The sequence below is a fragment of the Notamacropus eugenii genome, chromosome 7 (assembly GCF_028372415.1).
Source record: "Notamacropus eugenii isolate mMacEug1 chromosome 7, mMacEug1.pri_v2, whole genome shotgun sequence".
NCBI classification, from domain to species: Eukaryota; Metazoa; Chordata; class Mammalia; order Diprotodontia; family Macropodidae; genus Notamacropus; species Notamacropus eugenii.
In genome coordinates, this window is record NC_092878.1 from 46,063,226 (window position 1) to 46,079,756 (window position 16,531).

The 16,531-nt window shown below is 37.7% G+C and overlaps 1 protein-coding gene across 16 annotated transcripts in view; it reads right to left on the reverse strand.

The window, feature by feature from the left end:
* The window catches only part of PRKD1 (protein kinase D1), a 435,004-nt gene that overhangs the window by 217,420 nt on the left and 201,053 nt on the right, over window positions 1-16,531 (reverse strand). For 9 of the 16 annotated variants that reach the window (XM_072622711.1, XM_072622712.1, XM_072622718.1 and 6 more), the window contains one exon: window positions 959-1,097. In XM_072622711.1, coding sequence (XP_072478812.1) covers window positions 959-1,097 — 139 coding nt within the window. Of the gene's footprint in view, window positions 1-958; window positions 1,098-6,155; window positions 6,377-13,456; window positions 13,481-14,236; window positions 14,400-15,566; window positions 15,758-16,531 lie in introns of those variants that run through there. The other 7 variants (XM_072622719.1, XM_072622720.1, XM_072622723.1 and 4 more) reach the window with 4 other exon arrangements.

Here is a 16,531-nt window from a genome sequence, read left to right on the forward strand (position 1 = left end):
AGAAATAACGTCTGTCTTCATCTCTGCCTCTTAGAATTTGTGACGTCCTTCAAGACTCAGATACCATCTTCTGCTTTCCCATTCCCCTCCCTTAATAAGCCTTTCCCTTTAAGTTGACCTTCAATTTACTCTATATATACTTTGTAATACATAAGTAAATTAAGAGAAGAAATATTTTTTTGCCTTTCTTTCTATCTTCGGTACTTATGCACAGTACCTGCTGCACACTAAGTGCTTAATAAAAACTTGTTGACTGACTTTCCTACCTCAGTGTCTAAGTCATCCTTCTTTCACTGATAACCTGTAAGCTGGTCTTGTTCTAGACCATGGCAATCCACTGACTTCCTAGTTTATATTTTGGTCTTCTGCTGTCTCTTGATCATGATAAGCCAATGATATCGTGGCTCCTTGTTTAGATCTTCTGGTTCTAAAAATGTCTACCTGGTATGTTATAATGACATTTTCCAGGTGTTATCCAGGTCCCAGTTGACTTTTTAGGGTCCTTTTAACAATAGGACCAGACAGGTCCTATTGTTATCCATGTCTGATATGGCAAATGTATTTTTCCTTAAAAATGTTTTTTTAATTAAATAAATTTATTTATTTTTGCCCACCATGTAGACAGAACCCGTAGTTTTACCTTAGGATTGAGTCTCACAGTCACTCTGATATACTGTTTCATGGAGTGTTAGAAATCACACTTCAAATTCTTACCAACTACTAGAATAGAATTTCTTAAATGAGTAGGGTCTTTGGAAGCCACCTGGACCAAGTCTCACTTTTGTATTTCTATGTCCAGTGTTGGTGGGACACAGAAAGTGCTAAACACTTTTTTTCATTCATTCATTAAAAAAGGAATAGTCGCTGGAATGCTGCATAACAACTCCCAGAGCATAAAATCCAAGGGACTCTCCATTAGGAAGTCGGACCATAACCAAAGAGAGAACATCAACTGTACCCGATAAGACAACTTCAATGAGATCTCCCTCTTGGATGTCGCTGGCTGTCTTTACCAGTTGAAGAATGTTTTCAGAGGTAGGGTCATGACGAAAAAGCAGGATCTTATCATACATTCCATAGAAACCGCATTCAGGAAACTGTAAACACAAATAACAAGGAAGCTTTATGTCATTATGTATTCTGTATTTTAAAATAAGAAATTCTAGTAAAATACAAAGTAGTGCCCCATGGGACAGCTAGGTGGCACAGTGGATAGAATATTGGGCTTGCAATCAGGAAAAATCATCTTCCTGAGTTCAAATTTGGTCTCAGACACCTACTAGCTATGCAGCCCTGGGTAAGTTGCTTAACTTTACTTGCCTCAGTTCCTCATCTATAAATTGAGCAGAAGAAGGAAAATGGCAAACGGCTCAAGTTCCTTTGCCAAGAAAACCCCAAATGGCATAGGGAAGAGTCAGACACAATAGAAACAACTGAACATCAAACAAACAATAACACCCCATGAGAGCTAAAGAAAAAATCAAGTTACCTAATAATGTTCTGCACATAGTAGGTGCTTTGTTTAACCCCTCATATCTAGTTCTCTGCTAAATTTTATCATTTCTTCCTTCATGACATCTCTTATATGTATCCTTTTGTTTCCATGGTACCTCCTTAGTTAGGGGCAGCTAGGTAGTGCAGTGCATAGAGCCCCAGTGCAGGAGTCAGGAGGACCTAAGTTCAAATCTCACCTCAGACACTTGACACTCCCTAGCTATGTGACCTTGGGCAAGTCACTTAACCCCAATTGCCTCATCCTGGGTCATCTCCAGTCATTTTGAGAAATATCTGGTCCCTGGATTCAGATGGCTCTGGAGGAGAAGTGAGGCTGGTGACCTGCACAGCCCTCCCCCACCCAAAAAACAAAGTCAAGTGCAAGTCATGTCGTTATTTCTCTGAAGCATGGTCTTCTTCGGCAACAAAGGACGAGCACACACCTCCTTAGTTCAGGGGTCTTCCATACCTCTCACATAAACAATTGCAATACTGCTTCTGTTAAGTCTCCCTGTCTCCAATTCCTCCCTACTACAATCCATGCTCCACTTAGGTGACAAAATTATTTTCCTAAAGTACAGTTCTGACCATGCCATTCCCTTGCTCAATTTGGTGACTCCATACTGCCTCAAGGACTGGATATAAATTCTTCTGTTTGGCATTTAACCACTATCTGCCAGAATTTACAGAGCACTGTGAGGTTTACAAAGAACTTTATATCTCACTTGATTCTTGTAACAATTCTGTGAGATGGGGGCTATTATTAGCCCCATTTTACAGATGAGGAAACTGAGACTGACAGAACTTCAGTTACTTATCTGGGATTATATAACTAGTAAGAGTCTGAGGCATGATTCAAATACAAGTCTTCTTGACTTCATGTCCTGAACTTTATCCACAGTGTAAATTAGCTCTCCATCATGATCTGCATAACTTGACTCCTTCCCACTTTCCCAGTATTTCTGTACATTATTACCCACCATTCACGTGACAGTCTAGCAACACTGATTTCCTTGCTTTTCGTCATACGAGATGCTACATTTCCCACCTCTGGGTTTTTGCCCTGGCCGTCCACCATTTCTGGAATGCTCTCCTACTCCTTCTTTCTTTAGCTTCCACGACTTCTATTGACATATATCTCAAATCCCACATTCTGCAGGAGACCTTTCCTGGTTTTTCCAGCTGCTATGTGTCTTCCCCTCTGAAATTACCTCCATTTTACACTATATATCTTCCACGTAAATAATTGTTTCCATGTGGTCTACCCCATTAGAATGTGATCCCCCTGAGGGCAGGGGCATTTGTTTTTGCCGTGTTCTTTGTTTGTTTGTTTGTTCATTGTTTTTGGTTTTTTTGTATCCCCAGAGATTACTCCAGAGTATGGCACATTTAGCACTTTGGAAATGTTTGTAGACTTGACTCAACTTGATTATTAAAGTGGTGAATAAGACTTATGGGAAAAGTTTAAAGGGCCTGAAACTATTTAGCCCTGGTGGGGTGAAGAAGCCAGAGCTAGAAATTTAATAATAGTTTTGTCTTCAAGTATATAAGAGGATATTGTACAGATAATGGCTCCCAGCAATTCTCTACTTCACTGAATACAGACCAAGAGGAAATGACCTTAAAGTGCACTGAAGGATATAAGATTAGATATAAGAGAATTTCCTGGCAGTAAGGTACTTAAGAACAGGAATGGATGGGGAAACAAGCGGAATTGCTTTTGAAGTCTTTAAAGCTGGAGTATGTATAAATCTAAGAGAATACAACTTCTCTCAGAAGGATAAGAGCTGACGTTTCTAGGGTTACTATTTATGACTGAGAGTATTTAGTGGGTTTTTTGGTTTGTTGGTTTTTACATTCATACCTGCGACTTTATTGATGTACGGACCATGGTGAGGAAATCACTCTAGCAACACAGATTCCAGCTGTTCTGCAGCTTACAGACTTAGAATTTGTTCAGGAATCTGAGAGTTTAAGAGATTTGTCAGGGTCCCAAAGCCACCGTATTTCAGGAATTTGAATTCAGGTCCTCTTGACTCTAAAGCTAGTTTTTTGTTCACTCTGCCTCTCAGAGAGGGGTACAGAATAATAGTCAAGGATTTTTTTTTTTTAATAATTTCCAATCAGAACAGATAATTCAGTCCCTCCAAGCCATCACACCCTGATTAGGGACCTACTATGTGCAAGACAACAGGGAAGTAAAGAAAGAGGACATCAACAAAGGATTCCCAATGGATGTGGCATGTGAGCTCAACTCTGAAAGGAGTCTGGATAGGGGTGGGGATCCTAGGAGGTGGAGGAGAGAAATTGGGACAGCCCTGAAATAGGCCGTGAAAATGCAGAGTCAGGGGACAGAACGTCAAGTTCAGGGAACAACAAGGTCAGTTTGCCAAAACATATATTACACAAAATGCAGAATATTAAGTCAACCCAGGGTAATCTGGCACCAGACTGTGAAGGTCTTTAAATGCCAAGAAAAAAAAAAAAGGTTTGCATTTTCCCCTAGAAGAAACAGAGAGAACTTGGAGGTTCTGAAGCAAGGAAGAGGTCCAGACAGACTTAAGCTTTAGAAAATTATTTTTATACTGTACTGGAAGCACAGAGGACAAATATTGTTGCAATAATCCTGTTATGCACTGATAAGGGTGTGCACTAGGGTACACACTGTGCACATACACACACGTATGCATATGGAGATATACATACATATAAAATTAAAGCTAAACCAAAGGAATAAAACTTCCTGTGAATTATTATGGCTTATGGAACTGAACTTATCTCTTTATATGATCTAAATTAACCAGATGTTTAAAATATATTTCATTAATGCTTCAGGGATTCCCTCTTGCTTAGTAAAAAGATAGAAAACCCTGATCTCAGAGGTCAAGTTCCTCTGAAATTGGAGTTCCAACATAATTTTTCAGTCTCATCTCATTCTATGCCTTTCTTAATATCCTCTATGTTCTAAACACAAAAGACTAACTTTCCATCACCGCACCTCTAACCTTCCATCGCCGCACCTCTAACCTTCCATCGCTGCACCTCTAACCTTCCATCACCGCACCTCTAACCTTCCGCCCTCCTACCTTCTTCAGTTGACATCTGTAACTTCCCTTAATGCCTCACTCAAGTGTTGACTCTACCACAAAACTTTCCCTAACAATTTCCCATTTAAAAGTGACTTTTCCCTCTTAAATTTCCCATAGTACTTTACCTAAAACTTCTCTTTGGATTTATCACACTTTCTCTTGTATCACAATCAACAGTTGTGACTTAATGGAAAGAATGCAGAACTCAGGAGTCAGGAACTCTGGTACATATACTGTTTTTGCCATTTACTGCCTCTGTGACTATGAACAACTCACTTAAATCCCTCTGAACTATTGTTTCTTCATGTACAAAAGAGATTACAATGCCTATAATATATATCTGACAGGGTTTAGGTAAAGGTCAAATGAGATTATGCTATATACATAACATTAAGCATTATGTCAGCTATCATAATTATTGTGTAATTGTGTGTATAAATACATGTATATGTGTAATAATTTCCTCTCATTTAGATAATTTGCAAGGAGTACGTAGTATATATCCTGATATCCACGATGCCATGTACACAAATTGGACTTACTGAATGAATAAATGAAGAAACAGTAAAACCATTTTGTTTTCAGAGACATTGAAGGTGGCTGATGTTTGAGAGTAAGACTGTTAAAATGACTACTCAAGAACATCATGGGCTCATAGGATTAGAGCTAGAGGAAAATTAGGAGGTCCTCAAATTCAACCTTCTCATCTTACAAATGAAGATGTTGAAGCCCAAAGCAATTAAATAATTTGTCCAGGGTCACCCAGCTAGTAAATATCTGGGATAAGATTCTAAACGAGGTCTTTCTCACTCCAAGTTCATCACACTTTCAACTCTGCCATCTAGCTGCCAGGATGTTCAAACTGTGAACATCTTCACCATTTTTCTTCAAATGAAATCCAATAAGAGACAGCTATGGGACAGACAGTCAATGACACAATCCTATGTTCAAATCCTCTCCCTGACACCTCTTAGATGTGTGACCCTGGACACTCATATTTACCGCTGTTTGAAGTCCTCTATAGTAAAACCACAGATCCAGAACAAAAAACATTCCCCAAAAGGTCCATTACTGGAGATATGCCTTCCTTCCTTTTCCACCCCCCTCCATCTTCTTGTGTTTAGAACCAGAAGATGCTATAGCATGAACCAAAATGAAAGAGTAATAAAGTGATAAAGTTATCTTGTTCTTAAAGTCTCTGTGGCAACAGGCACCAGAAAGCCCCCTCTAAATTTCACGGAGGAAATTCTGCCTCCTTAAAATAAACATTGCAGCTGAAATGATGTCAGTGCCTCCAAGGTGCTAAAAAACAATGTAGGTCACTTTTTTGAAACCTCGCCAATAAAAACATTATATAGTGCAAAGGAAAAGTAAGGATAGCCTTACATCGCTAATCCCCTACTCCCCTGGAGAACAATGTATTCTTCTTGCCCTTTTTTTCCATGAAAGGCTTGGCTTATTTATGTTACTGGTTTTGTTTTGAGTATTATTTTTATTTCATGTTTAATTTTACAAAAATTACAATGACAGTGAGTTGAAGCTGAAATTCTAGAGGAAAAATGTGTGACTCACAAAATCTTTTGTTTCTCCTTTGCTTCCAGCCTTCTCCTTTGGTCATCTCATTCCTTATCCTTAACTTCCTTTTCTTTTCCACTCCATATTTCCTTACCCTATTATTCATATGTTTTACAGATTCACTTCATCAGATTTTCCAATGGCCTCCAGCATATCACCTGCAAAATCCACAAGCAGGAGTTTGTCTAATTTCCCAAGAAGAAAACTTCTTATAAGGCCTGGAGTGTTGCTGGAATATGATAAATATGCAAAACCATTGCTTATAGATATACGCTAAATTGAGGCAAATTTCCCATGCACAAAGCTCCGTCCGATGATGAGGTCCATATGATCTTTAATTCTGGGTAGAATATTCAGAGGTATTAATAACAATTTTCACAGCCAGGGTAAGTTCAGCTGGGAGTGGGGAGAGAAGGAGGAAGCGTTAGGAGGAGATACTATTTGAGGGACATTATCATCTCCTCATTTTTCTGTCACTCCCTTAGTCAACAGCTCCAATGGTAGCCTATTGCTACTAGGATAAAATATAAAGTCCTATATGTAGCTTTTGAAGCTTTCACACCCTTGCCTCTACCTACCTCTTTAGATTCATTGTACATGAGTTTTCCTTCTATATTCTGTGATCCCATATCCATGCCTTTGAACTACCCAATTCACATGGCTGAAATGCAATTCCTTTTCAGATTCATACTTAGATAGAATCCCTCATTCCCTTCAAGATATAGCATAAGAACCATCTTTTGCATGAAATATTTCCTAACTCCCCCAAAAGGCTGATGTCCTTCCTTCCAAACCTCCTTGTATTATTCTGTATCAAATGAAGTCAACAAGCATTTGTTAAGTACCTACAATGTTCTACTTACTGTGTAAATCACTGGAGATACAAAGAAAGGTAAAAAAAAATATCCAGTATCTGCTCTCAAGGAAATCAAAGTCTAATAAGATAGCCAATGTGCAAACAACTATGAAGAAACAAGATATAAACCGGAGGGACATATCTCAAAGGGAAGGAACTAATGTTAAGGAGATCTGAAAAAACCTTAATGGGACTTTAGCTAAGATTGAAGGAAGCTAGAAGGAGGTAGAGATGAAGAGGGAAAGAGATCCAGATATGTGGGACAGCCAGGAAAAAGGCCCAGAGTTGAGAGATGTCTTGTGAAAGGAAGATCAAGGAAGCCTGTACCATTTGATCAATAAGTGGAGGGGAATCAGATGTAAGATTGGAGAAGTAGGAAGCAGTCAAGTTACAAAAGGCTTTCAAAGACAAAATGAGGGTTTAGTATTTGATCCTTTGAAAGTTGCTGGAGTTTACTGAAGGAGAGAGACATGGCCAGGTTTATTATTTAAAATACACAAATACTAACAGAAATACATAAGACCAACAGTAACTCCCCAAAGAGAAGTGATCAAAGAACATGAACAATTCTTAAAATAAGAATGGCAAACAATTAACAACCATATAAAAAGGCTATATAAAATATAGCCATATAAAAATATAAAATATATATTTTAAAATACAAAATAAATATGAATATAAAATCACTAACAATAAGAGAAATTCAAGGAGAAATAAACTCATAAATTTTACCTCACCCCAGAAAACTGGCATTGATGACAAAAGACACAGATCATCAATGCTGGAAGGTTGTGGGAAGTTAAGCACACTAATGCATTGGTAGAGCTGAAAACATGTAAGATGCTGTAAGACAGATAAACACAGCACACGGGATGGCTGCTAGCACAGGTTCACTCTTGATTTGGTCAGGCAGGAAAGATAACTAAGAAGGGGTTAGTAACCTTACTTCATTCTAATCTAGTTTTCTCAGAAGAGGTTGCTGATAACGAGAGCAAACTCTTAAAGCATTCCCTAACGACTCTTCTTGCAGGGGCTGGTGAGAGGCAGGGGCAACTACCCCTATGTCTTGATGTGGTCAATTGAGACAGGCACCACTTGTGCATGACCTAAATCTCCTCATGCCTCAGTGGGGGCCAGCTGAGGCAAAGACAGATTCCCCTCAAGACTTGATGGGGGCTGATCAAGGCACGAACAGCATTTATGCATTCAACCCTAAGGATCCCCATTCCCTGACCAGTGACTACCTGTTTTATGGAGTAGCAGACAAAGAAGGAAAATTGACCACAATAGCCTCCCAAGTTTATTTACATCACCTCATCCCTGTATCTCACTGCGCAGCTGCAGTGGATGCTTATGGTATTTATCATTATATGATTCTGCACAAGTGTGAAGGAGATGTTTTGAACCATAACTGTGGGAACTCATATCTAATACCTGGGAACAGAGATTGTTATGGCTATGGATGCTGGGAAACTAAACTCTAAGAAATAGTTACAAAAATTCACTTAATACACATTAAAATCCACCTTACTTACACAAAAATTCACCTGACATACAGATGCACAATTTGGAATTACTCCTGTAAAGACACTGAACCATACCTTTTGACCCAGAGATTCCATTACTAGTCATATAACCCAAGATCACCATTAATAAAAAGAAAGCCTCTCTATATAACAAATATTTATTGAATCACTTTTCATGGTAGCAAAGAACTAGAAACAAAGAAAATATTAATGGACTGGGGAATAGCCAAACAAATCTTGTTGTGTGGATGTAATGGAATTCTGCAAGATATAACCAATATAATGAATAAATAGAAGCATGGAAAGATTTAAATTTATGAAAACAAAGTGAAATATGTGGAGTCAAGAATATACAATGACCATAGAAATGTAATTGGAATAAACAATCACACAAAAGAAACAAAAATGAATATTTTTTAAAACTTTTTTAAAGCATTGCATATATATACATATATATAGTCAGTCTTTTCAATGTATTACTCAGTTTTGTAGATTTTTGTCTCTCTTCCCTTAAAAAATACACAAAAAACCCCCAAACCTTTCTTACAGGGGATGGCTCCCCAGGAAGCAAGAAGGAGAAATTAAGGGAGAATTTAGATTATGTGGCAAAATGCCAATACAGTTTTACATCAAGAAACAAATTTAATTTCCAAAAAAAACCATCAGGAAGTGGAAAATGGAGTAAAGAAAGAGACCATGAGAGGAATAAGGGAACGATAGGAGGAATTTGAAATTAGATAATGACACATTTCTCCAAATTTCCCATTTTTCCTTAGATTGGCTCTATAAAAACAACTCTAAACTCTCCTCTATGACGCAAGTCATTTGAATCTTATGGGTCTCTTTTTGTGGTCTAGTATCTCTAATATCCTTAAGCCGTACTTATAACAAAGCTGTGCCTCATTTAAAGACCATGGGGTATAATGTAATCAATGTTTTATTGTTTAATTAAGGTTATGAACTTCTTGCAACCTAATTATAGTTAATTCCTTTCCAGTGATGAGTCAGATAACCATTCCAAAGAACAGGCAGAATAATACAAAGACCTTGTGCGTGATATTAGAGCTTTCCTAAAACAATAAATTGAAGAATGCAAAGAAGAAAGTGGTATTAATGTTGATTAAGGTTATATGTCCAGTTCATAAATGGCAGGCTATCATAAAAGCAAAAAAAAAAGAGATGTATAGCTAATACTGCCTGACAAGTTCATCTCATTGTTTTAGAGACAAAGCTTTTTGCTATTCATTAAAAATGATTCATCTTGCACTTCATCGACCCTGTATAAAAAAGGTTTTAGAATGATGCAGAGTAGGCCACAGAGGTCACCATGACAGCCCCGTCTCAATCACTGGACAGTTGTCATGGTAGCGAAATCTACGAGGGGTCGGTGTCATTTCTTTTTCTTTTCACATTAAACACCTTTTTTATTGGAAAGAACATGCATATATATAACATGGTTATATGCATATCAGTCCTTGACTGTTAACAAGTGAAAAAGAGGCTCTCAGTCTTTCTTTTTGTATAACATAACATGCGGCTTGAATAGAAACCATACACATTAGACATTCAAAAATTCTACTTTAAAATGCTGTCTAGAAGGTGAAAAGTGTACAGGAACAATGCATGACAACCAAGAGGGAAAACATATTGGGGAAAAAACATACATGGAACAACAACATTCCCTCATTTGGTCATAATCATCTGTTTTTATGTGAAGGTGTGTGAGCTTTGAAATCTGAAAACCCTCATTAAGCTAAACAGGCTTTCAGAAAAGCTCAGAGCTTGTAAACTCAGCTGGAGCTTATTACAAGATCAGTTATGTGTTTTCAGAGGCTTTGTTGTTATGAGCTCAAACATCTGAGATAAGTGATTTCAAGCTCTCTCCATGTTTGGTTCTAACAAAACTGGCCACTGCGAAAATACGGCCAACAATCCCTTGCAACGGTCTTAAGCGGTTTAATTCTACCCTGTGCTGGAAACCTTTGTGCCTCTGTGTGTATCATTTGGCATTTTGGACCACAGAGTACAATTCACTGTTACATTTCACCATAAATTTGAGGCTAGCCAGACAATGTGCTCTATAGTGGAATAAATGTGTGTTCTAATGAGTAGCTGAAATCCAACCGGATTGATGTGAAATATGAGTAGCCAAGGGAGCTTTTCCATAGTTGAGGCCAACAACTTTTCAGCAAGTTTTTCAAGTCATTTTTTAACTCAATTTAGTAGCTATTAAACACCTTCAACGTATAAAACAGTAAGATGAGATGGCATAGTGGATAATAAACCAGCCTCAGGTCCAGAAAAGCTTAAATTCAAATGTGTCTTTGACACATAATGACTGTATGACCCTAGGCAAGTCACTTCCTTATCAGCACTTTAGGAAACTAAGTCTATAAATTACGCAGAAGATGATGATCTAAATTGTTAGATGGAGTTTCCCAACATCTCAGTGTCCTAAACATAAAGTAGAATCAGAAACAGTAAGTTATAAAGTTATAAAGCCCAGAAAGTAAATCATACCACCAAAAATGTTTCTCAGCAATTTGCTAGGCATAATGAATGAAAGAAATATGAATCCTAAGTGGTCTGAACATGCCAGGCATTAGTAAGTTATAAAGTCTAGATCAAACACCTAGCCTTCTGGTGCTTACACTCTAGCAGCAGGGAATGAAACATAAATGCACAAGGACAACAAAAGGTGTTATGTGAAGGTCACATGACAAGGTGGGGTGGGGAAGAAAGAAAGCAACAGAATGTGGTAAACAGAGGGAAAGACTCAAACTTAGGAAGCCGTGAGTTCAAGAGCAGCCTCTGACACTAACTGTGTGAGTATGGACAAGTCATGTAACTTTAATGAGCCTCAGTTTCCTCATCTGAAAAGTGAAGGATATGGACTAATTAGCCAATTAGTCCTTTCTAATTGGGTCCCTTCCACCTTGAAATATTTGATCCCACAATCTTATAAAGAGTACATTAATCAATAAATCAAAAAGAATCATGGCATAATACATAGAGAGCAACATTTCAAGTAAGGAAGAATGCTATTCAAGTCTTGCCCCTGCCTGACACGTTCTAGCAGGTCATTTAACCCGTGAATGCTTCAGGCAATGTTCTAAGACTATAACTGTAGTTTAAACCTGTAACCTAGGTCTAATATCCACTGAAATCACATTTGATACCCAAAGGGCTCATTGTTCTCCAACCCAAAATCTATCAACTAATATTTGAGGAAAACTCACCATACATCCAGTACTGTATTATAAAGAGGAAAAGTCTTAAAAAGCTGAGTCCTTGCCCATAAGGCTAATTTGCCTGCTTTCAAGAATAGTGAAAGTCTATCCATAGCACAAGTTTCAAAGAAAATTAAACATAAAGGAGACAAAAATGATTACTATTCATTGCAGGATTTTATGAATTCTTAAGTTCATGTGTTTTTGAGTTAATTTTCATTTGATTGTGAATCACCTATATTCTCTAGTATATTTTCCCTCTCTCCCATAACAAATTAAAAAAATAAAGGGTTCAGTAAAACTAACATATGGAAAAGTCTAACATGATATTCTGTGTTCCACACCCATAATCTCTCACCCTTCCAAAAAGAGAGGGGAGAAGTGGCATGTGCTGCTTTGCATGGCCACTTCACATCATCAAAGGAGGTACATGAAAAGAATTTAACACAATGGCTGCTCTCCATGTGCAATGTCCCCTGCCTCCAATTGTAAATTTAAGAAAAAGAAACAAACAAAAATAAACAACATTCCTTCTTTTTCTCCCCAGTGGTGCAGAAAACAAATGACCTCTTCTTTTTCTATTATTAGGTAACAACATCAGAGTTGACACCACTCACCGTTGGCTCTTTTCATTTTGTACATCATAGAACTAATTAATTAGTACAATAGCTCTACCTTATTCAGAAAATTTGCAAGAGAAGCTTTTTGGTATTGTGTCTTAATCTATTGCTGAGTCTTTAAGAGACTTTTTCACAGCAGAAATAGATGAGCCTTTTAAAAATCTGACTTGTTTAGAGGAAAGCCAAAAAAGTAGCTCATGTGACTTAACTAGAGTCACCCAAGGCAGCGGGAAGAAAGGATAAAACATAAAAAGTCTTAAGGCACCCAATGATCTCATCTCAAGCTGAAGTTGTTAACCTTTTTAGTGTGTCATGAAATCCTTTGGGAATCTAGAAGCTTCCCAGAAAAATTTTCTTTTTGATACATAAAATAAAGTACATAGGATTACAAAGGAAATCAGTTATATCGAACTAGTTATCAAACTATTTAAACATACATACACACATTCATAGGCTCCAGGTTAAGAACACCTGAAATGAGTCAGGACTAACAGCTGTAAAATAGGGAAGCCCATCTCACATCGTTAACACTGCAATTAGGATGAATTATTTGAGAACAAATTGGAAAGGGGCAAGTGAGGGACACGATCATGGATATTTCCAAAGAGCCTCAAGTGAGATAGTCCCTGGGCCATGGAAAGCAGTGGACTGCAGAATCACATAGGATTCCTGGGTTTGTGTTTAGGAAAGATCAGATGACTCAAGGGTCTTGGAAACCCTGGGAGTCATGACCCTTCCTCCATCAGTAACATTCAGAAGTTTTACAAGGAGGGAAGGATGAATCCTGGTCCAATGGGTCTGATTGGTTTTGCATCACTGATGTCACAAGCTGTATCAGCAAAGACCCCGACATACACAGGAGGGCCTGCTGTACAGGTTCTTAGGTCTGCTTTTCTAAAATGAAAGCAACTTTTGAGGGGTCAACAATCACTTTAATCAAGCACATAGATCATTCACTTAGTTCAGGGGGAAAAGTCAGCACCCTGAACTTCAGAGAAAATGCACACAGAGAAACAAAAATGAACAGACAGGGCTTCCAACTGTCTGGCCATACATACATAATTACCAGAGAGAGAAGCACCAACATCTGGACTTTCAAAGACTAGGGGCTCTTCTGCAGCTACCCAGGGTCCTGTAGCCAAACAAACACTTACAATGAGTAAGCCCCTAAGTAAAACCACACCTCACAGTATAGATACACTTTTCAGAGCCAGGGGGCCTCACAACCCTAGAGAACCAGGGCCTCACTAGAAGTTAACAAAAAGTATGGGCCTCCCCTAATCAAGATTCCCTTGATGGGTAGGCCCATCAATGAGTGGGGAAGATCTTTAACTCTCTAATCAACATTACACAGGCAGGGAGTTACCAACCAATCAGAGAACTAGAAGTTTCTAGCTTGGAATGCTCCAACTGTAGAAGATTCAGATTATAAGTATTCCCCCAAAAAGGATAAGGTTAAAAGGAGAAGGGGAGGGTAACTGAAAAGAGGCATTACTAGTTAATAGACAGCTTGCTGGATGTGGAAAGAATTGCCCATAAAACAAGTTCTTTGCTAGACTGTGACATAGATATGATGTTGGAGAGAAAACAAGTCACGTCAACAAGCATTTATTGATGATTCGTTATGTGCCAGGCATTGTGGTAAACACCAGGAATAGAAATACGGACAGAAAAATAGTGCCTGCCCATAAGGATCCTATATTCTAATGGAGGAAGTAAGACATGAAAGTGAGCTGAAAGGCTGGGGTAAGGGGTGACATATAAAGCCACCTGGCACAGAGGCAGTGAGCAAAAAGTCCAGGAGGGTCAGGAGAGCAGCCTGGAGAGGAATGAAGACATGACTAACCTGTACTTCCTTCTTAAAAATGTAGATTTTGTGAGGAACCAGTCAATCACAGGGAGAGGCATTGCTGGCAAAGGGTGCTACCCTATCCCGTCTTCCATTCTCTGTCATCCAACACTGAGTAGCTGGTGGTGTTTTTGTTTTGTTGTGTTTTTTAAATTCCTTCCTGGGAGTAGGGAACCAGTACAAAAACCAAACAACAACAGTGAACATAAACAGAGGGAAATCTTATATTCAGAATGTAATATCTGAAAGCATTGTTAAAATAATCTACTGACATTTTTAGGATCATTTATTTAAAACTAGGGTCAGGTAGGTAGCACAATGGGTATTACCAGGTCTGAAGTAGGGAAGACCTGAGTTCAAATCAGACCACAGACACTCAGCTAGCTGTGTGATCCTAAGCAAATCACTTAATCCTGCTTGTCTCAGTGTTTTCTTATCTGTAAAATGATTTGGAGAAGGACATGGCAAACCATTCTAGCATCTTTGCCAAGAAAACCCCAAAATGGGGTCACAAAGAGTCAGACATGACCGAACAACAAATAGTGTAGATCTTAGAAGTCCTCTCCTTTTCCAGATTTTATATTTGTAGAAAGGAGGCCAAGAGAGGGTAAGTCTCTTTATCCAAAGTCACACAGCTGGAATGTAGCAGAGCTAGAATTTAAACTCAGATCTTCTGCCTTTCTAATTTCTCACTCTTTCCAGCATACCACCTGTTTTCCTCCCTGCTGCACATGAAAAAGAACATGCACTTAGCACCTTAGCACAGGAGCTCTATTCCTTGTTCTGCTATAAAGAGTATATTCAGATCACATTTGGCTCTGGAGCCAAACTCCACAGTAATTACCTAACTTCCACTGCTGCTGCCTTCATATTTCTTCTTTCTTCTCTAATACTGCCATCCAAATGACTATTTTGCCCTTCAAGATACTTATTGTATTTAAAATACTTTAATTATTTAATTACCAATTTAATATTGTATTTTAATACTTTAATGTCATGTCCTCCACCATCTCAGCCACCTTCATTCCCAAGCTTAGAAATCCTTAGTCACCTTCAGAGAATTCTCTTTCCCTGTTCAGTCTATCATCAAAAAATAGCCATCCATGAAATGCCTAAAATCTACATCATTCTTTGTATTCCAAAAGTAAATCTAATATTTAAACTATTTTAATTTCTTGGCTCACTGGCTTCTATCACCTATAAACCATCCAAGGATGTCATTAAGTAATCTTTATACTCACGATCTATCTTTTCATTATCCTCAATTCCCTTCAAATCTAGTGAGAAACCCAACCTCAGCTTATCATTTTTCTATAGCAAATTCTACCTTTTCATACTAAATTTCCACTTGGGTGATAACACATAGCTCCAAACTTCCTTTCTTTCTCATCTTCAAGGATTTTCAAACCTTAGAACTGAGGACAGAAGAATGAAAAGGGGAAAACAATCTAGAGTGAGAATTAACCTTTTTGGTGTCATGTATCCCCCTTTATCAGCGTGGGGAAGTCTATGAACCCCTTTTCAGGGTAATTTTTTTTCAATGCATAAAATACATAGGTAATAAAAGAAACCCAATTACAGAGAAATCATGATGTATTTTTCCTCACACAAGTTCATAGATCCCTTGCATCTGAAACTGAGAAGCCCTAGGGTAAAAAAGACATTACTTTTTTCTCTAAAATGTGGCTCAATATTATCTTCCAGAAATAAAAAAGTACATCTTTAAATCTGGAGAGGTAGATAAGAATTGATAACATTAATAAGACTTTGTTTGTCATGTAACATAAGCCTGAGTACCACAGACACCACTTGGATCCCTACAACCTTAATCCTATAAAGCTAGATTTCTACTCTTAATTCTTATACATAATAGTGTGCCTTTAAAGATTACAAAGTATTTCCACAATGAACTGCATGCCTATTTCTCTGCAACAAATGTAAAACTTAATTTAGAGAATCATTAAAAAAAATCTTTTTTAGGCTATTCAATTTGAATAATCTGTCATCTATTAAAAATAAAACCAATAAGGAATTAATTAATGAAACATTAACTATAAAGCAACAACCTCTGCATATAGAACTTCCTTGGAGATGTTTTAAGAGGTTATTTTGTTGTATATTATTTCTAAGTTTTAAAATAAATGTTCATATCAACCAATTATAGGTGGTAATAATTAATGCAAGCCTCACTATTATTGTGTAAAAACATATTATACTGCATTATACCTTGACAGATTACTACTCTGATAGCTATTAGTAAGTCTTCCTAGGCACTCTCAAATTATTCACACA